Here is a 26,634-nt window from a genome sequence, read left to right as displayed (position 1 = left end):
GAGGCTCAGGACGAAGGCCCCCCGAACGCGCTCCCGGAGGTAGAGCTGCCTCTTCCCGCTCTGAGGCAAAAGGCGGGGCGCTCACGGGCGGCCCTTCGCCCCGCCCGGCCTCCCCGGAACGCTGCCCGCGCGCCAGGCCCGGAGCCGCCGCCGGGGAGGCGAGGCGGCAGCGCTGCGCGGTCGGTAGCCCGCGGCCGCCTTTACGGCAGGAGGGCCTATGTCGTCACTTATGGAATCGCAGCCTTTTGCGGCAGCGCGGCTTGCCGGGGGCGCTTTACGGCAAGGCGGCTGTGAAAGGCCGCAGGAAGATGGCGGCGGCCTTCAGCGGAGCTCTGCAGCTGACCGAGCTGGACGATTTCATCGGGCCCTCGCAGGTGGGCGCCTGGGCGGGCGCGGCTGGGGTCCGCTCCTCTTGACGGAAGCTACGTTTGCAGGCCTTACCAATAGCCCCGTCGGATAGGCGACCGCCGTCACCTTCCTTGACTCGGAGAGGCTGAACGGGACTAACCTGGTTTGAGGGCGCCCGACGGCTGACTTCTCCGTTTCATCCACCCATCATTGTGCCAAAATAACAGCGACGAGGACGGGCTTTACGTCGCTTCCATTGCGGTTGGGGGATGCTGGGAAGAGAAGGAAACGGCCTCAGTAAAAATGGCGCCATGCGCTGCTAGCAGTTGTTATAGTGGTAGCCAATTTGGGTGGTTTGAAAAGGGATCTGGGTGGTGGCTCTGAATACGGGTGGCTCTTGACTCCCCCCTTTTCTTGGCATCAGGCCTTCAAGGCTGCTCTCGCCCTCCCGTCTGGCCTTGGGGGCTCCCCAAATGCACCCAGTGGGCAGCAGGGGACAGGAAGGCTGGACTAGACATCCCCCACATTATGACAGTGTGATGGAGCGGGAGGTGAGGAGGAGGCAGGAGATGGGTGGGGTTGCTTCAAGTGTCAATGTGATGTCCTCGCACAATTCTTATAATTGACTCCTCTGCTCCGCCAGCCGTAGTGGAGCTTCCTTTGTTACAAGTGGAGTTATCTTGAAAACAAGAGTGCTTTTGATTATGTACAGAGTGGGGCCAGGCAATGCTTCAGAGTTAGTTCCAAAGCATACAGGGCCCCAAATAGCAACACTTTGCAACTCTTTGAAGCAGCTGCATCATTTCCTGTGATCGTGGGGCTGCCTTCCCAGCTTCCATGTGATCTTGGGAAGACGTCGCTGCTTTAAAGAGTTGCACACAGGTGCAATTGGCAGTATCCATAAAATACCATAATAACATGAAATCATAATGACATGTAACCATTACATAATTGCGATTACAGTTGGATAATCATGATATGACACCTGAATCAAGTACATAAGTCACATAAAAAAAATTAAGGGGGAAGAAAAGTCAGCTTTCCCAAATTCTCAGCAAGATAAGAAATTGAACTGTCCCCTTTTCTTGCAGAACTGGGCAAGAATTAATTTATTTTTACAGTTCATAACCTGCCTTTCTAATCATCAGGGGGTTAAGGTAGCTGACAATTAAACAATAATATAGAACATAGAAATTTGGATGGGTTCCTGAGGCCATCAAGTCCTAACCCTCTGCTTAGTAATCATGCCATGATGTCTGAACCAAACAAGTCACATCATTTGTGTGATGATATTGTGCTACACGTGTCGTCATTTGCTGCCTTCCCCCAGGGTCCTACAGGTGCTAACTTTCCACCCTCCAGGTTCTGCAACACCCTTTTGGCACAGAATCCTAGTAAAGAGTTGGTTCTTTTATTCCTACTAATGAGTGACTTGCCAAATCCTTGGATTAGAGAACGAGTTCTATGAGTCTGAAGCCCCCTTGCTTCTCTCATTCCTTCTCCCAACCTACTCTTCCATGTCTAGACAACAGCCTTATGATTTAGATTAAGCAGAGAGGTGTTGGTTGCATAATGCACAACTAGCTTGGTTGTTGACCTTGCTTATTCTTCTTGTGGCTTGTTTGTTTGTTTGTTGCAAATGCACCATTTCAGCCGTTTGATTCTGATGTGTTCTGCAAGCTTGGTTTGTTTTGTGATGATTTAATGTCTTGTATAGGTTAATTTAATAACTAGATTAAGGGTGATGTGCAAAAGCAGTAGGCAGAGGGAGAATAAGCCTGTATGTAAAGTATGTGTGTGCGCACACATACAGTATAACTGGCCCAAATTCATCCATGGAGCTTCACAACTGAGTATTTGAACAGAGGCCTTCCCTGGCTGTCTCCAAAACAGAGTTTTTTTAATGTAATTTTTTTTATTAAAGATTTTTTCAAGCAGTAAAAGACAAATCTAAAAGAAAAAATAGAACAAAGAATAAGAAATAAAGAGAAGAAAAAGAAAGTGCAGAAAACACAACAAAAGAAAAAAGAAAGATAGAAAAATGAATAACTAAGAGAGCAAAAGTCAGAAAAATAAGTGACTTCCGACCTTCTTAGCAACAGAAATTAACAAATTTATTATCCAATCCTTAATATTACAAAATTTCCTTCAGCCCCTTGTGTAGTCCTTTTTCAGTCATCAAATCTGTAAATCATCACTTCACTTTTCTCTATTTTCAGCAAAAAGTCCATAAAAAGTTTCCAGTCCTTTAAAAACATACCTATTGTTTTATCCGTGACCAAACAGATCACTTTTGCCATTTTTGACAATTCGGACATCTGCACAACCCGTTCCTCCATTGTGGGAATTTCAGTATTCCTCCATTGTTGCACATATTTGCTTGCTGCAGTCTTGCTGCAGTTACCATGTATAAAATCAGTCTTCTGTGAGCTTTCTTCTATTTGGCTATCCATAAGTCCCAATAAGAAAAGTTCTGGCTTTTTCTCAATATTAAACTTTAAGATTTTTTGTATCATTTTGTATCATTATTTGTATCCAGAATTTTCTAGCTTTTTCACAAGTCCAATATGCATGATAAAATGTCTCTTCATATTTTTCACATTTCCAACATTGATTTGAGGTACCTTTATACATCTTTGATATTTTCTCTGGTGTGATATACTGTCCTAACAGCCAAGAACCACACAGAGACAAGGAGTAGGTCTCTAGTGTTTTATTACTGCTACATAACAAAGAATCCTAACAAACTGAAGAAGCGTGGGAAAACCCAGACATATAAACCCCAAAGACTAAGGCGGGCCCGATCTGTGTCTCTTTGAATGGCTACCTAATTCCTCAGTACTACGCATGCGCTTTACAGCCTGGATGGGAGCCCCCTGCTCGCCATCCTCACTCATGACGTATACCAACGGTACATCATTTTATAGAAATTCTCTCTTAAATTATAATAGTGTGAAGTTTATTCCATTTACCCACATTCTCTCCCATTTGTCAATTTGTATATTATAACCAAAATTCATTGGTTATAATATACAAATTGACAAATTTGTATTATTGACAAAGGTCCGCATAGTTAAAGCAATGGTGTTCCCCGTAGTAACATATGGCTGAGAGAGCTGGACCATAAGGAAGGCTGAGAGAAGGAAGATCGATGCTTTTGAACTGTGGTGTTGGAGGAAAATTCTGAGAGTGCCTTGGGCTGCAAGAAGATCAAACCAGTCCATCCTCCAGGAAATAAAGCCAGACTGCTCACTTGAGGGAACGATATTAAAGGCAAAACTGAAATACTTTGGCCACATAATGAGAAGACAGGACACCCTGGAGAAGGTGCTGATGCTAGGGAGAGTGGAGGGCAAAAGGAAGAGGGGCTGACCAAGGGCAAGATGGATGGATGATATCCTAGAGGTGACGGACTCGTCCCTGGGGGAGCTGGGGGTGTTGACAACCGACAGGAAGCTCTGGCGTGGGCTGGTCCATGAAGTCATGAAGAGTCGGAAGCGACTAAACAAATAACAAAAACAACCAAAATTCATAGCACATTTTATCATGCAATCCTTAACTTGTTCTTCAGTTTCAAATTTTAATAAAAGCTTATACATTTCTGCAATTACATGTTTGTCATTTGTACATAATTCATTTTCTACCATTTTCAATTTTGATTATAATGTGGTTTGATATACAAAACAACTCCATTTTTCTTCACTGACCCTGCAGATATAAATTATTGTCCCAAATTTTTGTAAACCAAATAATTTTTACCTTTTTTTCTTATATGGGTTTCCTGTAAGCAAATTACATCTTGTTTCAGTTTTTTCAAATAATGAAATACTTTTTTTTTCTTTTGAGGAGCATTGGCTTCATTTATATTCCATGTTAGGCATATCCGTGGTGTAAGTTTGGAAAAGTCTATGCCTGTGGCACCTAACTTAGTAATCTCACAGAAGTTTTCAGAGGCAGAGGGGATGAATATAATGCCAGCCATCTGGTGGGAAGTTGGGCTGCACATTTTTCAGTTTAAACTCGGTGCTGCATTGCCAAGACAGAATTCCCCCATTATCCCTGTTTCTTCATAAGATCACTGTTAGCAATATTTGCAATTCTTCTAGGAAGCTTGGATCGAGTTCCAATGTTTAATTCCATGTCTTTTTACAGTTATGGTTGGGTTTTTTTATTTGTTTGGGGACAGGTAGTTTTTGTTATAGATTTTTGTTGGCATGTGGTTGTTTGATTTGGTTGTTTGATTTCCCTTTCAGGAATGCATAAAACCAATCAAAGTTGACAAGAAACATGGGAAAGCAGCAGCTAAGATCCATATTGAAGATGATGGAACTTACTTCCAAATTGACCAGGTAAAGTTTTTCTTTCCCCAGTCTGAGTGTGTCTTAGAGACTATTGAACAAGCCTTTTTCAACATGTTTTACAGAGAACAGCAACTGTGCAGCACAAACCACTTTAGCAGGATTTTTGCTGTGCTGGAAGTTGTTCTAGATTTGAGGATCAGCAACTCAAGTGGTTCATTTTTATCGTAATCAGAAAATTATATTTGTTTTTGCTGTGGAACCCAAACCTATGACAGCAGATTAGTGTCCTCAAGGGTATAGTCTAGCAGAAATCCCTCTGTGGTGCAGAGCAAAAGAAATCTGTAACATCTCTATTTTCTTTGACGGGGAACTCTGTAACCAAAGTGGGCAGTGACCAGGAGTGTCTGTGGTGTGTGTATGTGCGTCAAAAAGTCAAGATGGTTGCCACAACCATGCTGCATATGAGGGGTGGGGCTTCATTTTTGTGGTCACAGCAATCATCCTGACTTTTTTGACCTACTCTGTGGATGCCCATAATTACTTTTTTCAGGATGCTTACAAGCTGATGGCTTCGATGGCTTCCTTCCTAGGCTGGAGGGTCACAAAAATTGGAAAAGGCCAAAATTACTCTCAATGACTGTTTGGCTTGCAGTGGCTGCATCACGTCGGCGGAGAGTGTCCTAATCACTCAGCAGAGCCATGAAGAGCTCTGCAAAATGTTAAATGCCAATAAGGTATGTGGCTTAGTGTTTTAGTAATATGAATTAAATAGGGCTGAGGGAACAAATTGGAACCAAGGACCCAGAGACAATATGTTCAAGTTGAGGCTTTAATTTTGATTCCTGCATCGAGCAGGGACTTGTACCTTAATGGCCTCCAACTTTCTCTTTTTCTGTTACCATTTTTAATCATTATCTACCTTGAGTTCCCTGTGACTAGAGGAGGTAGTGTATAAACTGTAAAAATAAATGAATTCTTGCCTAGTTCCTACAAGATAAGTGGATGAGTTTTATAACTGAACTTGCCAGAGATTCTGAAAGAGTGGCTTTTCTTCCACCTTAAGTCTTTCCATTCCTTGCTACAGAGGGTAGAAACAAGTTCCTCCTATTCTCCTTTGCATTTGAGTAAATCTGGCAAATTATTTTCAAGTTAGCAGTAGAAGGTTGAGAAGTGCCATCTCTCACTTTTCATGGCAGTCCAAATTAGATTCCCAAAAGAAAGAGCCTTCCCCAGCCCAGAATTCCCTGTTGTGCTTTGTTACTCTTCCACTGGAAGGCAAATGTGGTTTTGTTAAAGCATTGATATGCATTTGAGAGAGAGAGATTTTCTTGTTGCCAACAGAAAAACTTGGATGTGTTCATCAAGTCACCAGGAGTCAAGCTAAATTCAAAGGAGACATTGCCTTTAATATTACTCTTACCTCCTCTGGTGAAGAGGTATGGTTTAAATATAATAAATAATAAATTATGGAAGTAGTCCACCTGCCTTACATTGTATAAATATCAGTGTGCTAGGTCAGTGGAGTTATGTCTTTTTCTTCCCTTGATTTTTTTTGACAAAAAGGCATCCAATTCTCCCAAGAAACTGGTGGTAGTGTCTGTGTCTCCACAGTCCAGAGCTTCTTTAGCTGCAAGATTCAAACTGACTCCTTTAGACACGGCCAAGAAGCTGACCGCCTTCTTTAAGAATTTAGGTGAGTAGCGTTTGACTGAAAACGGTGCTGAGAGTTTGCATATAAAGGCTGCAGTGTCATCTCTCAGCCACTTTGCTCCTTAAAACTCTCAAAAGAGATGCTGAGCCTGTTAATCTGATGAAATTAATCCAGATCAAAGTCATTTGTGTGTTGCACCTAAGTAGTATTAATAGCAGAAATTTGGGGAATGTTAGAAAAAAACAGCTTTGAAGTACATGCTTCCCTTAGCTGACATATTTAAAAGGTAGAAAAATTATTTTTCCTCATCTTACACCAAATCATCATAATAATAATTCAGTCGTATTTCTGGGAAGCTGTGAAGAATGCTGGTTCATGCTGTTTCAAAACACTTTTGCAGAGAAATTGAACACGGTGATAGGAATAACCCCTTTCCTGCACTTAGGTGGAAACCACCAAGCATGTGATGTCAGTGAGAAAGTAGCCTCATATATTTGTTTGTACTAAATTCCTTATTTGGAAGAGAGATCAACTGTGATGCTGCCGTGGCGGGATCATCCCTGTCACTCCTGTGTTCAGTTGTCCTGCTTTCCTAATGCTTTTCTTCTTTCAGTGCTGCAAATGTAATCCTAATACTTTAATTTGCATTCAAGATTGTGGGGATGCTGGGAAAAGAATGGGAGAGAGAGCAGATATAAGGAGTCAAGTGATAGAAGGTGAATCTGATGGCAGCTTATCTCATAAATGGCAACTCAGCCTATGTAGCAAGAAACCTGGGAAGAAGAATTTCAAAGTTTGTAAAGAGCTCACTATAAATGAGGCTGGGAAATTCTTATAGTTTCCAAGATTCTGTATTTGCTCCATTAAAGCTACCTTACTTTCAGCCCTGCCCAGCTGCATGGGGTTTGACACGAGCTAATGAAATGATAGAATTATACATCCCATGAAATTTTGCTGCTGATCGATGGTTGCAGCTTCTTCCTTGCTGCAGTTGAGTTGTCAGCCTAAATTGCACCTCCTTGTAGTACCTACTCAACATTTCTTCTCTTCCTCCTCTCTTACCAGGGGTTCATTTTGTCTTTGACACAACTTTCTCCAGGAACTTCAGTTTGATGGAGAGTCAGCGAGAATTTCTGCAACGTTTCCAGAGACGAGCAGAAGATAAGAAGGCTTTGCCAATGTTAGCTGCTGCTTGCCCTGGTAAGCACCAGAGGGGAGCAAAGACTGAGGCAAGTCTCTTACTGTGCCCTAGGTCTGACCACCATAACTGGCTCCAATTCTGGGCACCACATTTTAGGAAATTTCAGTGAAAGTTTTAGAGAAATGCAAAGGTAATTAGAGAAGGGCAAGCAGGGTGATCAGGGAACTAAAACCAATACTTTGGAGGGAGACGGAGTGATAGTGGGGCTGTGCAGACCTTGAAAAGGATTTGGAAGAAGTGCTTCAGTTCTTGTGTCAGCACAGCATCTTTCTGTCATTCATTTTTAAGCATGACTTTTTTCAGGCTTCTGAAAGAATCTGGAAATATGCTGCTGTTGCTTTAAAGTGTCACCTCATTAAAGTGAATGAGAGCTAATAGAAGATTGGGGCTGTGTCCCAAAAAACATTTGGGGTCGTATCCTTCTGATGCTATAAAGCAAAGGAAAAGTGAAGTAAAATCCTGGTTGCTGTCATGTGACTTTTCACTTAGTGACCACTTTGCTTAACGACCAAATTGCCAGTCCCAATTGTGGTTGCTAAATGAGCACTTCCTGTACTTGCTTTTTCAGAACCAAGCAGGCAGTCTTGAGTCTTACGTAGGCCCTGCCTAGCTTCCATACTGTGAGAGAGGGTGTGGAGGCTGGGAACGGCGTGAAAACAGAGAAGACATAACGGATCAAGAGACAGGAGGGGAGTCTGTTGTCCGTTTATCTTGTAAATGGCAACTTGGCCTACGGGGTGGAGGGAAGAACTTGGGAAGAAGTGTTCAAATCATGCCAAGAGATGCCTTCATGAATTCACTGTGAAGGAGGCTGGGAAATTCCTCTTGCTATTTCCAAGGTTCTGTATTTGTCTCAAAAGTTACATTAAATATACCTTACTAAAATCGGTGTAGTTCTTACTTCAGTTGTCTTGCCCAGCTGCATGGGGCTTGATACATATTTATGGATCTGGTTATATTCAGTTTAATGGGTGGGAAAAGAATTCCTTGTGTAACGCTTTCCCGTATTCTTAAATTGGGTCATGGCCCATCTTTGCCATATAGCGTTCATTGATCCAAATCAGATTGGTTTAATTCTTAAACATGTTTCTTTTACAGGTTGGATCTGCTATGCTGAAAAGACTCACGGGACTTTTATCACCCCACACATCAGCACCACGAGATCGCCCCAGCAGATCATGGGCTCCCTGGTTAAGGACCACTTTGCCAAGCAGCAGGTGTTGCTCTTGCTCAGGCTTTTCTCACAAGAGGGCAGGCATAATAGGACACTTAGAAGCTGCTGGAGCCAAAGGACAGATTGGCAAATGTGCTACGAAGCCCAGAACCTTCGCTTCCCTTGCAAAAACAGGGTTTTGGGGGGTTTGAGTGAGTTTTTCCACAAAGGAGCAGCCAACTGTTTCTTCACCATGAAATGATCTACCACAATGGGATTGCCACCCCTGGGGTGGGTTTAGACCAGCCCTTCTGTATGTGTTACTCTTCAGATGGATAGGTGTTACAGCTCCCAGAATCCCCTAGCCAATCACCTGGAGAACAGTAGGGGGGGGGGAAGGTATAAACACTTTGGGGAAGGAGAAGGGTGAGTTAAATGGTCAACTTCTGATTGCCAGATTGCTCAGACCCCAAATTGGGAGGTGGTCCTGTCCTTTGTGCCCCTCTGTTCAGCTGCATCCGCTGTGGGAAACGGGGATTAGGGCTAGGTATTCTTTTGCCAGTTTCAGCGCAGTTTTGAAACTCTCTCATTCCAGTGCCTAACCCCAGACCAAATCTACCATGTAACTGTGATGCCTTGCTATGATAAAAAGCTGGAAGCTTCCAGGCCAGATTTCTTCATTCAAGAGCACCAAACTCGTGAGGTTGACTGTGTAATTACCACAGGTAAAGTGAACATCTATACAGTCTTTGAGAGGAAGGACCCTAGTTCTCCTGCCTTGATCCCTTTTGTGACCTAATCCTGCTCTGACAGAAATCTTGACGGAAGCCAGGGTCTCATTTGTCACAAATGGAGAGGGGAAAGTTCCAAATAAGTACTGTTGCCACACAATTGGGGGCAAAGAGACAATGCAGATTACTCTCTTGATGTATTTACTAGAGGTGTGCAAATAACTTAAAATGTGAAACACTTCATTTTGAGTTAGAAATTTATTTTTTTCACATTTCTGGATTTCTGAGCTCAAAATGTTTTGAGTTCAAAATGAGATGGGGTTTTTTTGCTCCAAGCATGTCAAATTTGGGACATTTTGTACAGCCCTAGTATTTATAATAAGGAATCAATTCTTTATTTTAGTTTCTAATACACTACTTGATCCCATAGACTTAAGGCAGATACCAGAAACTTGGTTATTTCTACCTCCGGCAAGCTTGCAATATAAGTAATGCATTCATGGCTTCAAGATACAAAGAGAGGCTGGTGCCTGGAGGAAAGGATTGTGTTCTCTTTGGTAGCTGTAGCAAGCCAGGACGGGGTCAACTGGTCAAATCCCTAACACTGCCCCCCCCCGCCCAATTTTAGTTCCTATCATTTGAGGGCATGGAGCATAAACTAAAAATATCATTTTCTTTTAAAAAAACAGGTTCACACCTGGTAGGAAAAATAAACATAAATCAAATACTGGATTCCATGTTAATGATGTACAACTCATTTAGTTTTCTTGCTACAGGCACCTAGAAGTTGTCCCCTCCATGCCAGCAAGGCTCGCGTGGGATTGCCTTGGAATTCTGAAGCATCTCATCTCTGTTCTGGGCCAGGGCTTGGTCTCTTTGGTCTGCTTGAAGTTAATTGTCACATCTCTTTTCTCTATTTCAGGAGAAGTCTTAAAGTTGCTGGATCAGGAGGGACTCTCCCTTCCTGAAGTGAATTCTGTGCCTTTGGATAGCATGTAAGAGCCACTGAGAATTCATCTATTTGCCAAGCTGCAGTCTGTTTTCTCCAGTTTCTTCTGCAACATGTTCTGCTAAAGGGGATTTTCTATGGCCAGGAGAGGCATGATGCACCCTTCTTCTTGCCATTACAGCTCACTTAACAAATACATCCAGGTGGCTTGACCAAGTGAACTAGTTTTAGTTTTGTCCTGCTGCACCCACTTTGATTTAGAGTTGTACACCTTTTAAAGGCCAGGTTTGGCCCAGGAAATGTTGTTCAGCTCAAGAGTGTGGCCAGGGTGGTCTGTCCTCTTCCAACTACAACTTACAGCATCCCTCACTAATGGGGCGTGCTGGAGTTAGAGATCAGCCACACCTGAAAGTGTTCAAGTTTGCCAACTGTCTAGTGATAAGCAACTAAACTTGTCTGCTGCCATTCCAGAAGAGGCTGAGGGTGGCTTCCGATGGTGAGGCTTGGATGTGGGGCTAATGCCCTCTCCTCTATTCCTAAATTGGGCTTTGCTTTCCCTAGCACACTGTTGAGCATTTGGTGGTATGTAATATTAAATGGCAACAACTAGCTAGCTTGGGCTGTTGTTGAAAAGTTTAACAAAGTTGGACCTGGTTAGCACTTAGATGGGAGACCACCAGGAAGGTCAAGAGCTATAGACTGAACTGAGAACTGAAAAAACATCCTGGAAGAAGGCTGAAAAAATACATTCCCATATTGTGCCCAAGAATACATGGAGACACTAGAGCCCAGTGAATGGTAACCCATCTTGGCTGGTCTTGGAAAAGCTAATCCCATGATTGTTGGCTAGGTTGGGAAGTTAAGAAAAGGAAACTACACGGATGTAGCATCAATAGAGTCACTGGGAGTTGAGCTTGACTTTGTGGCATTTTTTCTTTCCACTGTAGGTTTGGCAGCCTTTTGGAAGAACAGCTCTTTGGCCATTATGGAGGTGGCTCTGGGGGCTACTTGGAGCACATATTCAAGTATGCAGCAAAGGAGCTCTTTGGCATTCCAGTGAAGGAACTTCACTACAAGATCCTGAAGTAAGGAGATCAGCTTGCTTCATAGCCCTTCTGCCCCGCCCTCCTCCTGCCTCTCTCTCCATCCGCAGAAGGGAACGGGAGTGATACTCAGATCAATGGTAGGACACATCCAGCCTTCAGATCTTGTGGCCCTTAGAACCCTCTCTGTTGTTCCAGATTTCAGTGCTAAAACTGTCCTAGTTCATTGGTTGGATTTTCTACTCTTTTGAAGCTTTATGAAATAACTTGTGAGGCACAATCTGTCAATATTTGGCTTTTTTTACCTTGCGAGCCTGTGACATAAACTTTGAAGGCCAGGGGGCATAACGTAATGGCTCCGCATTAGTTTAAAAAAAGAAAGGACCCCCCTCCCCCAAGCCCAGGAATTAAAATTTTGACCTTGCTTATATGTCCAGTGCAGTTTACATCACTGCCTGGCCCACTGGGGCTTTCACCCCTTTCTATGTGAAATACCTGCCCTCCCACCAACAAAAGGTTGTTAAGCCCTTAAATTGATTAGCTGCCGCCTGTGAGTGCTTGGACCCTTGCTAGTGCAGTCCCACAATGAAATGTCAGGTATTGCTGGCTCTGCAAGAGGCAAGACGGGGATTTTGTCCTCCAACCAGTTTTTCCTTTGGAGGGTATGTTTCCTGTCTGTTTCCACCCAGTTTGTGATGCTGTTGCAGCCCAACCTGCTTTCTGCTCGTGGGCCTAGCAGGAGAAGGAACAGTTTGGCTGTCACCTTCTTTGTTCTTTAATATTCATTCATCCAGAAACAAAGATTTTCAAGAGGTGACGCTGGAGAAGGATGGCCAGACTCTCCTGCACTTTGCCTTGGCATATGGATTTCGGAACATCCAGAACTTTGTGCAGAAACTGAAACGTGGAAAGTTGCCCTACCACTACGTTGAGGTGATGGCTTGTCCCTCAGGTGAGGATGGCTACAGGTTTATGGCAGATTGCTGGAAGGGAAGAGAAAAATGCCAGGTATGGTGATCTAGAGCTCTGTGCGGCCATTTCAGGAATTTATTTAAGAGAGTAAGTGGTGTTAATAGTGTTGCCCTGCAACATTTGTCTTGCCAATAGGACACTAGAATGATGCAAAACAAAAGGCAGGTTTCCAGTATGTGTATTATTTCCAAGAATGCCTTTGGTTCACAAGTCTTGAAAACTTACTTAGAAAATGAAACTGACAGGCAGTGACAATTCAGGACTTGGTTTGGATGGTTTCCCTCCTATCAATGACCCTGCCAAAACCCAGGTAAGCAGGGGTCATAGGCAGCGTCCCGCCTATCCACATTTTGTGCGCAGCTCCCCCCCTTTTCCATTTTATACCTAGACTAGCACCATGCTTCCAACTTACTCCAACATCCCTCAGTCCCGCCCCCCATCAGCAACTCCCAGTTTAAGCTAAATTCTCCTTCACTTTCTTTGCCTTCAGCTGTAAACCCTTGTTTTCCAGGGTGCTTAAATGGAGGGGGACAGATCAGAGCAGAAGGTGAATCCAGCAAGGATCTGTTCCATCATGTGGAGACACTGTATGAAATGGTCCAGCCAGAAGACCCCGAGATGAACAAAGCTATCAGGGACCTCTATGTCCAGTGGCTTGGTGGCCCCACTTCTGCACAGGCTCAGAAGCACCTGCATACACATTACCATGCTGTGGAGAAAGCCAGCACAGGCTTTAATATTAAGTGGTAAAGCTGCTCAGCAGATCCTTTGCTGCTCCAGATGAGGCTGAAATTTCATTCTTAAGCAAATGGCAGTCACATCACAGATTTGAATTTTGAAAGTTGTAAAGTGAAGATTTGGCTTCAAAACAGGCGACGGTGCTCCCCACCCTATTTCTTCTGCCTCACCAGATCTTTGAGGCAGAAAACCAGACTGTAATTTAATTCTTTCGTCAGCTTATCCCTTTCTGCAGTCTCACCACTTTATTATTTTTCCCACTACCACAGAAGGTTAGAAAGAATTTATGAAAGGAGTTCATCATCTGGGTAACTGGATGAAAGCAAAATGGAAGCAGGTGAAATTTGGCATTCAGGGAGGAGGCACCAAAAGAAAGACTTCGAAAATGGTTTGGATCCCTGTGGGAGCTATGGAGAAAAAATATCCTGAAAATCTCCCCCCAGTGCTCTGCATGGGAGGGGCAGTTGATTAGCAGCTTGGAATGCTGCCAGCTCCTCCATTCTAGACCTCTTCCCTCCTAGCGACCGAGTGGAGCATATGCAGCCTAACCTCCTCCTAAGGTGCCCTTAGCCCACGTGCAGCATAAGGGCAGAACAGAAGTGCGCACACCCACCTTATTAGACTCTCATACATAAACATAAGGGCTGTATGTACAAACACAAGCATCAATAAAATAGAGCTTGATCATGTTTCCACATGATGCCTCATTTTTACAAAGGCTCCCTAAAATTTGGCTGCCATGTGGGTAAGAGGCTTTGTATCAGAAAGCAACAGTGGAATAGCAAGCACAAAATACAAATTTTACAAAGATCTCTACAAAAAGTGAGAAAGGTGCGCAGCAATGTTGCATTGTTTCAGTCTCCCCAGCTTCATGTGGAAAGTATGCATGCTTGACTAAGGGAGTTTTAGACACACTGCACAAGAAAAAAAGGGAGAGCATTATGCTTAGGCCTAAACAAGTCTTCAGGCAGGTGAAGGTATTCAGGTTTGCTGGTTTGGAGTTGCATTGTCCAATCCACTCTATGGGATTCTGTTGACCTTATTCTGACAGTCCATGTGATCCATTTATTTTTACGAGCATTTGCATGCTTCCTATCCTCCAGATTCTAGATAGCCTTTGAAGATAAAACCTGATTAGCCTGTTCCCATCTGTTAAGAAAAAATCACACTTAAAAAATGTAGACACATTAAAATACTTCATTTCTACAACATACTGAACTGATGAGGGATGTAGAGTAGAGGGTGTTAGAAGATGAGGCTCCCCTTGATTACACCAGGGCTCTTTCTAACTCGCAAGGTTTCACCTTACCAATCTGGCTCATTTTGAGATAGCCAGGATGGTGCAGCTTCAGCCTAAGATCAGAGAGCCCCAGGCTCAAATCTATCCACAGCCATGGAAGGTAGCTAGAGGATTTGGGGTCATCTTGCCAATCATCTCAAGATACCAGCTAGGGTTATTGTGTGAGATTTTGGAGGAACAAATGGTACCTATGCTTCCTTTGAATTCCTGAAGGAAAGGCTGGATGTAAATCCCAACAAACCAAACTTTTTAAAAGCTGCCTTTAATTAAAAGTGAAGAACAAATAGCTGTCATTAAGTTCACAGTGCAATGGGAGGCAGGTAACAACATATTTCCCTCTTCCTCCTCCCTTTTGCATAAGCTCTGTAGCTCCTGCCTTCTGTACAGGAATAAGTTACTTTCAGTGCTCATCACATTTTCAGCAGGGTACTTAAGATGCTGTTTCTTCTCCCTTTGTTGAATGGTCTGAGGCAACTTGGTCTTGGCAAGCATCTGCAGCTTTTGGTGCTGCTGGAAAGGGGCTGTGCAAACTGTATTTGCTGCAGGTGTCAAAAAAAAAAAAGTCGTGTGCCAATCCCAAGACTTGGAACATCTAAAATGGGAGACCCCCCTGCTTTTAGATGACCCCTGCAACCTGTGTTCAACTTTTTCTAGCAACACAGGGGAGGGGGGAGTGAGCCCTTCAATAACAGCACCTGTGCACCCCATCATGGCGGGAGGAGGGGGTTCACTTTTGCAGGAGTGGATCAAAAAGCCCCCACTCGAATGCCAGCACGGCCCGAGGATTCAGCTGCTCTTTGGGTTTCCGGAAGCTCTCTCTGGCTGTGCAGAGAGCAGCAAAGGCCTCAACGGGAGCAGACTTGCCTGTGAATTTCTGGACAGGTTCTTCCCTGAAATAGCAAACAGGGCCCACTTAGCAAACCCAAGAGATGGGTCCTCACCACGCCTGCAGTTACCACACTGGTAGCACAGATGGAGCAAGGGGCTGTAGGTACTTTGCAGAAACCAGCTGGCTCCCCAACAGGGATAGATGCCAAAACTCTTCCTTCCAGATGCAACGATCACCCTCTTGAGCTATAATTGGTTTTAAGCTATGATCTGCAGAGCAGGGATATCTGTGGTGGCCTGACTGTATGATTGAAGCCCTGCCTTTTATGTTTAAACACAGAAAGGGCAGGGCTTCAATCACATGATGGGTTCCACAACCAAGAATTTTTTAATACTCCCCTTGCAGATGGCCTGGAATAAACCACAAAGGTTGACTCTGGCATAAGGCTTTGCCATAACGAGGTTAGTCTGTCTTGGCTTAGCTCGATGGGTCAATCCAGCTAATGGACAATGGCAAGCCTCATTTCCTACCTGTTCTGGATTGCAACTTGTGCGCCCAGCATCTTTTCTTGGGATTACGCTATAGCTGTTGTGTTTCTGTTGTGTTTCTGTTGTGTTTCACGCTATAGCTGTTGTGTTGTGTACGCTTCTGTTGTGTTTCTGTTGTGTTTCTCAGAGAAGATGCATAAGGTGTCATTGACAAATGCTACCTGGGCACCCTACGAACCCACGTTTCCCTTTCAAATCCAAGGTGCTGCATACTTTTAATATCAGGTGAAAGGAACATTTGGTTGGGTTTACGTGATACATTAGATGGGGATAAAATTGTAGTGGGAACCCAGCTCTTGTCTAGGATTGTGTTAGAACATGGCATACCATAGTAGGCTCTATTTTGTAAACAATTATGTAAATATAGCAACTGTATAGGAGTAATTTGGGTGTTGGATGCAGTGTATTGCGTGAACCCAGACAAAACCCTTTAAGCCTAAGGCACAGGTTCAGATGTTGGATGGTCCAGGGAGACCCGAGTTCAGATGCACTAAGGATGTACTTTGCTTCTGATTTGAAGTGCAGCAATATCCTTAACCTACCCTCAGCCACAGGAGTCTCTCAGACCGCCAATCTCATAGGGCGGTTGCAGTTGATGGTGGGTGCCAAGTACATTGCCTTGAGCTCCTGGAGGATGGGCTACAAACCAACGAAAAAATGCTCCCCCCATTAAAGGAGCATGGGCTTACAAGATTCGAAGGAAAGGGTTGTAGAGGAACTCCTCTGCCAGTGTAGAAGGCACCGTTGGAAGGTCTTCATCCTCTCGGAGCTGTAAAAGGATTCAATGAGACCTCTTCCAATGTACCATATTCTTGTGGTTCACCCAGAGGATCAGCAAAAGGCATATGGGACAAGTACACCCACTCTCATCTCTGATACAGCAAGCTGGGGTATTTCCAAATACCCAATTTTTTTTAAACAAGTAATGGGGTGGGATTTCAATCACGTGGCCATCCTGAGCTTTTTTTTTACCTCTTCCCCACTACAGATGCCCCTAACAGTAGTTGTGATTTGTAATCCATTGTTCAATGATGTGTTCTGCCACCAATGTTGGCTTATTCCACAAGCCATTATTAAAACAAGCCAGGGTCTAGCAGGACCTGAGAAGCAATCACTTAGCTAATTCCCCACTATGACATTACTGGCCATAATTCTGGCTTTTATAAAGGGTTAATCTTCAGTCTTGCCCTCATTTTGGAAAGACGAGAAAACAAGAGAACAGTAGAACCACTTACTTTAGCCCAAATGAGCTTCTCTTTGACAAATTCGTTCTCTGGTTCCACCTTTAAGGCAAATTTCAAATTCCGGGTGGTGTACTCATGACCACAGAAGATTTTCTGAAAAGCAATTTTTTTTCCAGGCTGCCATATTAAGAGTAATTCACCTTGGGATCCCCTTCCACCTCCAAAGTTCTTTGCTGTGATCCCAAAGTCCCCAGTGATAGCTGTCAAAAATTGCAAATGTGGTTTTTCACATTTTGAGGAAGTAAACACACAAAAATGCAATGTAATCCATAAAATAGGATTAACTTTTTAAAATGAAGAACTGACCCAAGTTCTTTTCCCTCAACCTGGGAGGGGGCACCAAGAAAATCCACCCACATGTGATATTGCCCACCATCTGTCAGGGACATTTTCATCTGCATGCCTATCCTTAAGGGCCTCATTCAAATCTGAGGATTCTGGGGTTGTTTCCCAATCATCAGCTCCCCAGGCATTGTACAGCTTTAAACTTTTTAATCAAATAAGAATGACTATCAAAGCAAGTTTGTGATATAAAATTGAACCACAGCCCTTCCCATTATAATCCCAGATTAAAATTTAGGCTACAGGGGCTAAACTAACAGATCTTGAATATTAAACCACCACACAATACTCAAAGCATGTAAAACTGGAAAAGGCTTGTTGGGCGGAAGTGATAGCAAGGTAGATGCAGGAGGGCTTGATGTGGTCGGCCGAGGCCATTCCAAAGCAGGAACGTGGGAAAGTGGCAGCTGGGCTGATGGGGCGGATAGATGGTCACCATCCCAACGGCAGAATGACAGGATGCCACTAATGCAGGCAGCCAGGGCCACCAGGGAGAAGGAACGGCTCGCCATCTTCTCCCCTGCACCCATGGATGCGCATATAAGGAAATCTGTGTGCACGCAGCACTCTTCTTGCTGCCCCTTTCTTTTGAAGGAAATCACACTATAGGATTTCCCAGTCTGGATCAGGGCTCTGCCCACTTCCAATCCTTGCTGCTCATCCTTCCACAGGCATGTGTTTTCTTTCCTTTCTGCAGAGAAACTTTGGCCCAAAGATTGAGGTGCTCCTTTTTCCAGCCTGACGACCAAACCTGCCTTTGAACAGACAGACTCCCAAGTTGATGGGACTAAAAGAAGTGGACTGGACCAAAGGCAGATGCAGTACAAAAAATCCAAAGGTTTCTAGGTTTCCAAATGCTAGTACTCTTTGACTTACAACGGCAATTGGGACTGGAGTTTCCATCGCTAAGCAATGAGGTTGTAAAGTGCGATCACATCGCTTAGTGACTGCAATCCCTGCAGTCCCAGTTGCCATTGTTAACCGAATCCTACAGTGATTAGGAGGAGCAACTTCCTGCTGGCTTCCCACAACCAGTCAGTGGGGGAGCCGGCAGGAAGTTGCAAGTCCCAGGCTGGCAGGCAGATAAATGGCTGCTGCGGGGTGGGGGAGGGAACAAGGGAGTGCGTGGGAGGGTTGGGGAGGGTGCGCAAGGGTGTGAGGGGCTGCATGAGAGGTGATGCGTCAAGGTGCATGCGAGCTGCCACACTGGTTGGGAGGGTGCATGGGGGTGCGGGTTGTGAAGGGCGTGTGGGTGTGGGTGTGTGACCAGTGCAGCGCAAGCGGAGAGGGGCTGGAGAGGATGCATGGGGGGGGGCGGAAACTTACCCCAGTGACTTGCAACCTTCCCTGCTGGCTTCCCCGTTGACTTTCTGGGGAAGCCAGCAGGGAAGGCTGCAAATGGTGATCACTGAGCACTGCCACCTGTTAACTGTGAGCTGGTTGCCAATCATCCAGATTGCAATCACTTGACCATGGGGGTGCTGGGATGGCCAGAACTTGAGGATTGGTTGTAACCACCATTCATTCATTGCCATCATAACTTTGGTCACTGAATAAATGGTTGTAGGTTGATGACTACCTTTACTCCTGGTTTTTTTAAATTCATGCCACACATAGAAAAAGGGGTGGGGCTTCAAGCAGTTGGTTGCAACCACAATCTTGATTGTTTTGATCCCCTCCCTTTCAGGCTGCCCCTGGGCTGAACCAAGATTAGTATGATTTCATTTTCATTTATACGTAATAAATCTGTAGATTTCATAACATTCCCCTTCAGTCATGTTAAACTTACAACCTATTGGCACCTTTTGGGCGGGTCTCTGGGGGCCACACCCAAAGCCCTTGGGGGCTAATGTGGCCCTGGACCTCCAGGCCTCTCCCCCTGCCTTCTTAAGCCCTGACATCTGGCACCAAGCTTTGCCTAAGCCTCTGTGCCCCTCTATCCCCATTGCTGGCCCTTAAATGGGAAACTCAACTGGGCAAGGCTCTTTTCTTGGCTTTTGGGCCTGGCTTCCTCTCCCCTGGCACATCAACAGTATTAGAAGCTCAAACCTACTGTCTCCTTTGGCAGCCCGCCAAGGATCTCTGTCAGGCTCTTGTGCAGCTGTTTGGCCGTGCATTCGAGGAGTCTCCCACAACCACCGACAAGTAAGGTGTCACCTGAAGAGGGAGAGGATGCTCTCACAGATGAAGAACCAAGCAAGAACCCCCTCTTGATCTCCCCCAGGCAACTCTGCCCCTGGCAGGCCAGCTGTTACTCAAGAAGCATCAGCAAAGCAATTCTAACTTGAGTCTCACATTCAGAAGGCTTCTACTTCCATTAAAACACCTTCCTGGCAACTGTGCATCATGTTGCATCCCAGTGCTACCCCATTTGTTTATTTACTTGTTTGTCCAATTTATATCCCACCTTTTCAATGATTGTTCAGGTGGTTTCCTTCATTTTATCTCCACTGCAACCATCCCATGAGGCAGGCTGGCTGAGAGAGGGTGACTGGCCCAAAGTTCATTCAACAAGTTTCCATGTCTGAAGATGGACTTGACACAGGTTTCCCCAGATTTAGGCACTCACAATATGTTCCATCGGTTTTGATTCACTGACAGAACATGAACCACTGATTGTTCTCTTCAAATGATATTGATCTTTTCAGACCCCTCCCCTGCTCAGCTCTGATTACTGGAAGCAACCGAGAATCAAAAGAAAAGCCAGCTTCCTCAGGAGCTTAATGTGGCCTACATTATTTTTCTTCCTCCAATTTTATCCCCATAGCAACAGACCTACTCATCTACCTGTGCTTGTGGCCCACTACACTTTGTAGCTCTCTCAAACTACTGAGCCTTCAGTCACCAAATTAAGCCCAACTTACTTTGTGTATAAACAAAGACATTCTGATCTATTCATAAACCATGATTAAAACAAGCCATGGTTTAGCCACTAAGGTTAACATGAAGTGTTAATACAGTCTAAAACTTCTTGTGGCATAAGTGGCTCATCTTTGCCCCATAAATGCCCTAAAGCCACAGTGTGGTAATTACAAAGACCTGCATCTATTAATCAGTAGCCCTTCCATCTCCCATTCCTGCTTGTGTTCTTGGGCAAAGATTTTCCAATCTAAACAGCCCAGCTGCAAGGGCTCATGGGATATCATGCAAATGGAGAAAGCGGATGGGCATTCTGTCAATTCCAAAATGGCAACTTTGTCCCGCCAAACAATCAACTGCCTGATGATTGTACAACCCTACTAAGGGTTACACCCTACAACTGACAAATCAACTGGGTTAAGCATCTTATGTGAACACAGGGTCAATCAAGCCACCTAATCCAGTTTTGTACGAAGTATGTGCATTACCACCAAGCTGTGGTTCTTTTCCTTGATACTTACATTGCTCCTTTCAGCTAAGGATGCTGGGAAATGGGCCATGGGCAAAGCAACCCCAAAGGGTTGGAAGTATTCCTACAACATGCTGGTCAGATCATCTGTAGATCTAGCAGGTGCATTCCGCTAAGCTGGGTAACCTAATCTTGTTGACTTTATTCACTGGGGCGTCTTACACACTATTGCCCACACCCTATTGGGTGAACCTAGAAAATGAGTTAACCCAAAACTGTTTCAACAGCTTTGTGCATGTGAGCAGTTATTCCCCCGTTCCCTAGCCCAAAGTCTCCAGGACAAACATTACCACCAGGACTGTAATTGTCATTTGCTTCTCAGGACAGACCTGTGAAAGCTGCAGGAGCGTTCAGAGAATCATTTTCCCACATGAAGTAGCAGACATGTCCTGTAGTGTGGCCTGGAGTGAGAAGGCACCGTACATTGATGCTGCCAAACTGTGCAAAAGAAAAGAGGACGTGTTTCTAATCAAAGCCCAAGGCAGCTGCCAACCATCCACCCCTGCTTGAAAAAATTCCGACTGCCACAGGCTTGCTGAGTTCCCACAACATTCTAGACTAGGCTAAAATAGGGTTGGCTCATTCACGGTTCAGTGTGTGGTGCGAAGCCAGCCTTTGTCTTGACAAGTGGAGTGACCAAGGCCATCTTGGGAAGGCATCCATTCCTCCAAGGTGGCGTCAAGTCACATGGAAAGCCAAGCAGCCACCAGCACCCCAACAGGCTGAGCACAGACCCTCTACCACAGAGGGCGGGCAAAAGGTTGACGGGAAAAGGCCAGAAGGTTGGAAACCTCAACTGCACTCTGGGCAACTGCTAGGAACAGCCAACAGAATGGGAAGGTGAGCCAAGAGACCTGGGACAAAGTCTTTGGAGGAATGTAGCATCTCTTTCTTCAGGTGGTGAACTTACCCAATGAATAGGATGACCAGTATGAAACTTAATAGGGTTGTACAATGCTTTGGTACAATTGGAAGAGGTGTTTCAGAACTTGTAGGAGCATGAACCCAGCATCTGCCTGTAACTCATTAAAACATCACATTTCTCCAGGATTGTGTTGTGGCAACAGAAATTCCCTGTAACGTCCAGGTGGAAAATGATGGTGCTGTTTTCATGATTTGGATGCTGCATTTGTGACCCCTGTATGTTCTGAAATGTACAGAGCCCTAAATGTTTTGTGAATACTGTACGACAGTTTTCTTAACCTGAATGTAACATGTTCTGTGAGCCTGCTGATGAAGTAACTGAAAGGAATTAAATTCAAACAGTACCTGCCTTCTGCTTTACAGTCTTTTGGCCAGCAGATGAAGAGCTTTCTGTTCATCCAGGCCATTTAAACAAAATTAAGTTTTAAATAAATAGTGCTATAGCTTTCTAAGTGATGTTTTTAGACACAGCTCAATTGGCCCTTGTTGCATTATTGAATTAACCCATTTTCTGGCCTCTGCATAATACTGTGAACTAAATTAACCAATGGGATGGGTTTGCACAACACAGTTAAGGCCATAAATACTGCAAAACACCATTAGATGGCAATAAAGCTTTATTGCTCTGCTGTCATCTGGAGTTTTGCAGGCCAGATAAAGTAGCTGTGCCATGAAACAAACAAGCTAAGATTAAACCCAAGATTAGCATGTTATGCTACTAGATCTTTAACTAACCTGCTTGAGCATATTGTGTCAACACCATGATCTTGTCTTTGCCAGAAGAAAAGCTCCAGGTTGCTCTTTTTAATTTCTGTATGTTGTACTGTTAACACTGTGCCTTGTTTGACTCATTCCTCTATTAGCCTCCCAGAAAATACTTGTGTGAGGGAAATCGTACAAATTTAAACCATAATCTTAATTACAATGAAAACAATAATTGTAAAATACTGTTGCTGCACTGAACTAGAGCTGTTTGCTTAAACTGAGACGGACTATCTTTCAGGATCAAGGGACATGCTTTGCCTTTTAGCAATCTCTGGGGTTTACCATTAAAAAAGTGGTTGAGGTCAGAGTTTGGGCTACCAGATCTGGGGTGCAAAACCTCAAATGACCACCAGAGGGCTAGCTATATCTCTCTGTTGTCTTCTGGTGGTCATCTGCATCATTTCAGCCCAGATCTGGCAACTCTCCAAAGCATTAGACCTACCTCTACCTACACAAAAAAACCTGTTACATGGCATTTTGTGCCAAATTCCAGCAGCCCAATGAAGGCAGGCTAGGCCACCTATGGAGGCAGATATTTATATGCATCTAAGGACCCATCTTCTCTGCAAAGCTTACTAATAAAGGGTTTCTGATGAATTGTGTGGGGTATGTTTTATTCAATTATTTGCAGTTGCAACTCAGCTTCAATTCTAGAAAGAAGGTTTGGACATCATTGCTTATTATCGGTTATCCTGGTTCATAACTATGGGACAGCCTTTGGAGACAAATTGGAAGCTGTAACTGGTCCAGAATGCAGCAGCAAGAGGACAGGTGGGATTATCCTGCCATTGCCGTGTTATCACCTCTCCTGAAATCACTGCACTGGTTACAAACAGGCTTCTGGGTCCAATTCAGAATGGAGTTACATCAGGCATTGCCTCCCCATTACTGAATATTCCCATCTGGAGAGAACATCTTGGGAGAGTCTGTGAAGGGTTCTCTCTCTCTGAAGTGAAGGGACCGTGGATGAGACAACAGATCTCCTTTGTAGTGGCCCCCACGCTTTGGAACTCCTTATTGCCAGAGGCCCATAAAGCTTCCTCCCTCCCTCCTGGTTTTTAGATGTTTACTTCATTGAGCCTAGCTAAGTTTTATTGGCATCCATGAGGGACAATTGGTGTATTATTCTTAACTTATTGTTGTTTTTTAATTCTGATCTATTTTACTGTTGCATTTATAATTTAATTTGTAAGCTGCCCAGTCATTTGGATTGGGTGGGCTATAAACACTGAAAAATAAATAACTCAATTTCATCTTTTCATTTGCATACAGAGATCAGAGTCATTGGATTACCTTCTGCCCACATCATTCCATCTCACTCTTTTAATAATACGTGCAATGGCCAGCTGAACTGGACCACACCTCCAGTTCCCAAGGGTGACTGAAATAAGTAGGTGGGCATGAGTAGGTGGGTGGCTATTTCCTGTTTTTTGTCTTCTGAGCTTGTCTTAGCTGTCCTAGCTAAGCTGCCTTAGCTTGTCCTCCAAAGTTACAGCTGAGTCTCACATCAAAAGAAGGGTTCCCTGGTCAATGCAGTTTCTCAGCTTCTCTGCTTATCCTTATTGCATCCACTGCAATGGCATGCCGAGTGCTTTCGTCAATAATCAGGTACATATAATTCATACTCATTTATATGATGGCATTTAAAAACTGTTTCTGGACTTTGTTCTAGCTCACAGATAACCACAGGTTTTTGAAACTGGTGAATTCAAGAAAGTAACTACTTAAAATATAAATCGAAGAAAATATTTGTAGCTCAGGTTGAACTGTGGAGCCCTTGGTGCTCTCTGAGCCTTGTTGTTTTCTTGCAGACGTTTCATTGCCAGACTAGGCAACATCTTCAGTGCAAAGAGGGAGTGGGCCTTGCTCTCTGTTTGCCCTGCTTGTGTTGGTGGGGGTGTTGTTCTCTCCTTGGGAGTTCTTTAATTGGGCTGTTGTTTGCTGCTTGGTTGATTGCCTGAGTTAATAGTTCCTTGATTAGGGTATATTGTGCTGTTTGATGGTTCATCTGGTGTTAATCCTAGTGTTGATTTTTGCCTATCTGGGTGTCGATTGCTGGCAAGGGAGTGTCCTGGTCTTTTGGCTTTTCTATCTTCTCTTTTGAATGGTATGTAAATATTGTTTACCTCTATGTGTCTGTTGATGGCTGCTTGGTCTGAGTGCCAGGCTTCCACATACTTAAAATATTTCCAGTAAGATCCTTTAGGTGTGTGCAGAGAGGAGGTACCCATGAAGGAAAGTGATATTGTTCTCACTGTGCAAACAGTGTGAATCATATAATCTGGACATCTGCTGGGGGGGGGGGGAGGACAAATGATGCAAATCAATTTGTGCCATGTATGTAATGATGTCCCAATACAAATGACATCACCGTGGATAGTTCTAGACATCTCCGCAACTAAGCCATACTGCAATACAACAATCAAGATGAACAAGGGTGTGATCCATTCCCTGCTTCTTACCTTTAATTCCTCCTCATGAGTCACTCGGTGCGTCAGAGCTCCTACCCGTTCGTCTCCCCCATATACCTCCAGGCCAGGATAAAGCTTGGCCAGTTCTTCATTGTCTCTTGCATGATCCCTTGGAAGAGAGGAGGAAGAGGAGAGCTAGGAGGCTGTCAAAAGGAGCTCCTATAGCCTTTCAAAATTCTCCACCCCACTTGTAGATGGAGAAGCTCTTTGAATTTTTCACAAATTCAAAGAATTCAAGAATTATTCTTCAATAATTTCTCCAGAACTGGGCTGAGGTATCTCAACCACTGAAAAAGTCCTCTGGGAGATCTTCCCTTGGGCTTGAAGGGAGGCTGCAGAAAGCTACAGAGACAGAAGCTTCACTTGTTTCGTTTGTGCCTCATGAATTCAGCCCGCCTTGAACTTGAAGAGGGAGGAACGCTGTTCTCTGCTCCCAAAGAACCACTGGAAGAGCCACACCAAGCATACTTACCAGTGATGATGGGTGGTCAGAACAGCTTTCAGAGTTATGCCTTCTCTTCGGATGATCTCTAGGAGCTAGGGGGAAAAAACCCACAGAGAGCATAGTGCACATTTGGTTAGGATCTCCTGCAGCTTCTCCCCAGGACAGCCAGCTAGTAGGGGTAGTGGTGAAAGTGCTGGACTAGGAGCAGGGAGACAAAGGTTCAAGTCCATGAATTATACCACCTTACCTTAGCCTACCCTGATGTGCTTCTGCACATTCAAATCCTGAATAATTTTGCAGCAAACTCTGGAGTTAATCCTTCCTCAACCAGGATAGTCAAAGAAAGTAAGGGAAAGAGTATGGGACATCCATGGGGGAGTGGGGTATATAAAAAAGTGAAGATGTATCACATGTAAAAGGGACTGAGCTTTGATCGTGCACTTGGGCCTGCCAACCTTTTCAACTCCCCCTGCAGATTCCCTAAGGGGAGCTGCTCCAAAGGACTGAATTCATCCAATCACTTGCAAAACCAGCCTATATCACCTGTCCCAATTTTATAATTTCTTCCAAGACTAGTTTGACCCCATTTACCCGCTTGGAAACAGCAGCATCCACTGCAATGGCGTGCCGAGTGCTTTCTTCAATAATCAGGTACATGTAATTATCTTCCAAAATTGAAATCACTTTGACCTTCATGCTCCAGAGATTCAAGGGTCATGGGAGCAAACTGCCCAAAGGAAAACCAGATTAGTTAAGAGCAATTCCAAACCACTTTGTCTGTCTTATCTTGCATACTAGTTGCAGCAACCTGATATAATTTGTTCGAAGTCTTGCTTCACTAAACCTACCCTTTTCCTTTGGTGCTCTTTGTAACTGGAAGTCCCTCCCAAATTCTTATACTGTGCAACCATGAGGACTAGAAATTTGCTTGACTTGTTCTGGTTTACTTAGAACAATTTTAGATCCACTAGTTTGAATATTAAATGGGGGGAGGGCTACTCAAGCCCTTCCCTCAGTTTTTTACTCACTGAACAAACAAACAGGGAGACTAGTAGTTGTTTGCCAGGTGAGTTCAGTGGGGCAGTCCCTAACAATTTTTCCTTCTTAGTCAAGAGTTGGCTAATACAAGATCCTAGGATGGAGATGAGAATAGAAAACCCCGGTGATGCTGTAAGAGGCAAAAGTGAAGGTGGACTAAAGGTATGTTTGTCTTCCTACCTGAAAAAAGACTGATAAATATTTGCAGCAGTCTTACACTGGACAAATTCAAGCAGGAAACAGCTGCTGTTAT

General features: G+C 44.2%; 2 protein-coding genes across 3 annotated transcripts; one reads left to right on the top strand and one right to left on the bottom strand.

Annotated features, from left to right (window-relative positions):
- Nucleotides 1-289: 289 nt before the first annotated feature.
- Nucleotides 290-13,133, top strand: CIAO3 (cytosolic iron-sulfur assembly component 3). 2 transcript variants are annotated; one of them, XM_063315036.1, is made up of 11 exons: nucleotides 290-374; nucleotides 4,602-4,697; nucleotides 5,240-5,383; nucleotides 6,213-6,342; nucleotides 7,366-7,500; nucleotides 8,600-8,718; nucleotides 9,250-9,379; nucleotides 10,308-10,380; nucleotides 11,282-11,419; nucleotides 12,172-12,329; nucleotides 12,861-13,133. In XM_063315036.1, exons 1-11 carry the CDS (start codon nucleotides 309-311, stop codon nucleotides 13,097-13,099), a joined length of 1,428 nt encoding a protein of 475 aa, XP_063171106.1. In that variant the 5' UTR covers nucleotides 290-308; the 3' UTR covers nucleotides 13,100-13,133. The 2 variants fall into 2 exon arrangements, with proteins under 2 accessions (XP_063171106.1, XP_063171107.1); XM_063315037.1 differs by lacking the exon at nucleotides 12,172-12,329.
- A 1,853-nt stretch (nucleotides 13,134-14,986) lies between these two features.
- LOC134505176 (hydroxyacylglutathione hydrolase-like protein) lies at nucleotides 14,987-26,634 on the bottom strand. The gene is made up of 9 exons (XM_063314747.1): nucleotides 26,562-26,634; nucleotides 25,935-26,070; nucleotides 25,371-25,435; nucleotides 24,890-25,007; nucleotides 21,068-21,176; nucleotides 19,404-19,507; nucleotides 17,000-17,101; nucleotides 16,454-16,533; nucleotides 14,987-15,277 (listed from the first exon to the last, which is right to left on the bottom strand). Exons 2-9 carry the CDS (start codon nucleotides 26,037-26,039, stop codon nucleotides 15,115-15,117), a joined length of 846 nt encoding a protein of 281 aa, XP_063170817.1. The 5' UTR covers nucleotides 26,040-26,070; nucleotides 26,562-26,634; the 3' UTR covers nucleotides 14,987-15,114.

Source organism: Candoia aspera, chromosome 14 (genome assembly GCF_035149785.1).
Source record: "Candoia aspera isolate rCanAsp1 chromosome 14, rCanAsp1.hap2, whole genome shotgun sequence".
Taxonomy (NCBI): domain Eukaryota; kingdom Metazoa; phylum Chordata; class Lepidosauria; order Squamata; family Boidae; genus Candoia; species Candoia aspera.
This window is presented reverse-complemented; position numbering and strand designations above follow the sequence as displayed.

Coding starts and splice junctions, on each gene's coding strand:
- CIAO3 (XM_063315036.1), top strand. CDS start 309: ATGGCGGCGGCCTTCAGCGGAGCTCTGCAGCTGACCGAGCTGGACGAT. Junction 4,698..5,239: donor CTTACTTCCAAATTGACCAG/GTAAAGTTTTTC, acceptor CTTCCTTCCTAG/GCTGGAGGGTCACAAAAATT. Junction 7,501..8,599: donor GTTAGCTGCTGCTTGCCCTG/GTAAGCACCAGA, acceptor TTTCTTTTACAG/GTTGGATCTGCTATGCTGAA.
- LOC134505176 (XM_063314747.1), bottom strand. CDS start 26,039: ATGAAGGTCAAAGTGATTTCAATTTTGGAAGATAATTACATGTACCTG. Junction 25,436..25,934: donor ATGCTGCTGTTTCCAAGCGG/GTAAATGGGGTC, acceptor TTTTCCCCCTAG/CTCCTAGAGATCATCCGAAG. Junction 25,008..25,370: donor CTGACCACCCATCATCACTG/GTAAGTATGCTT, acceptor CTCTCTTCCAAG/GGATCATGCAAGAGACAATG.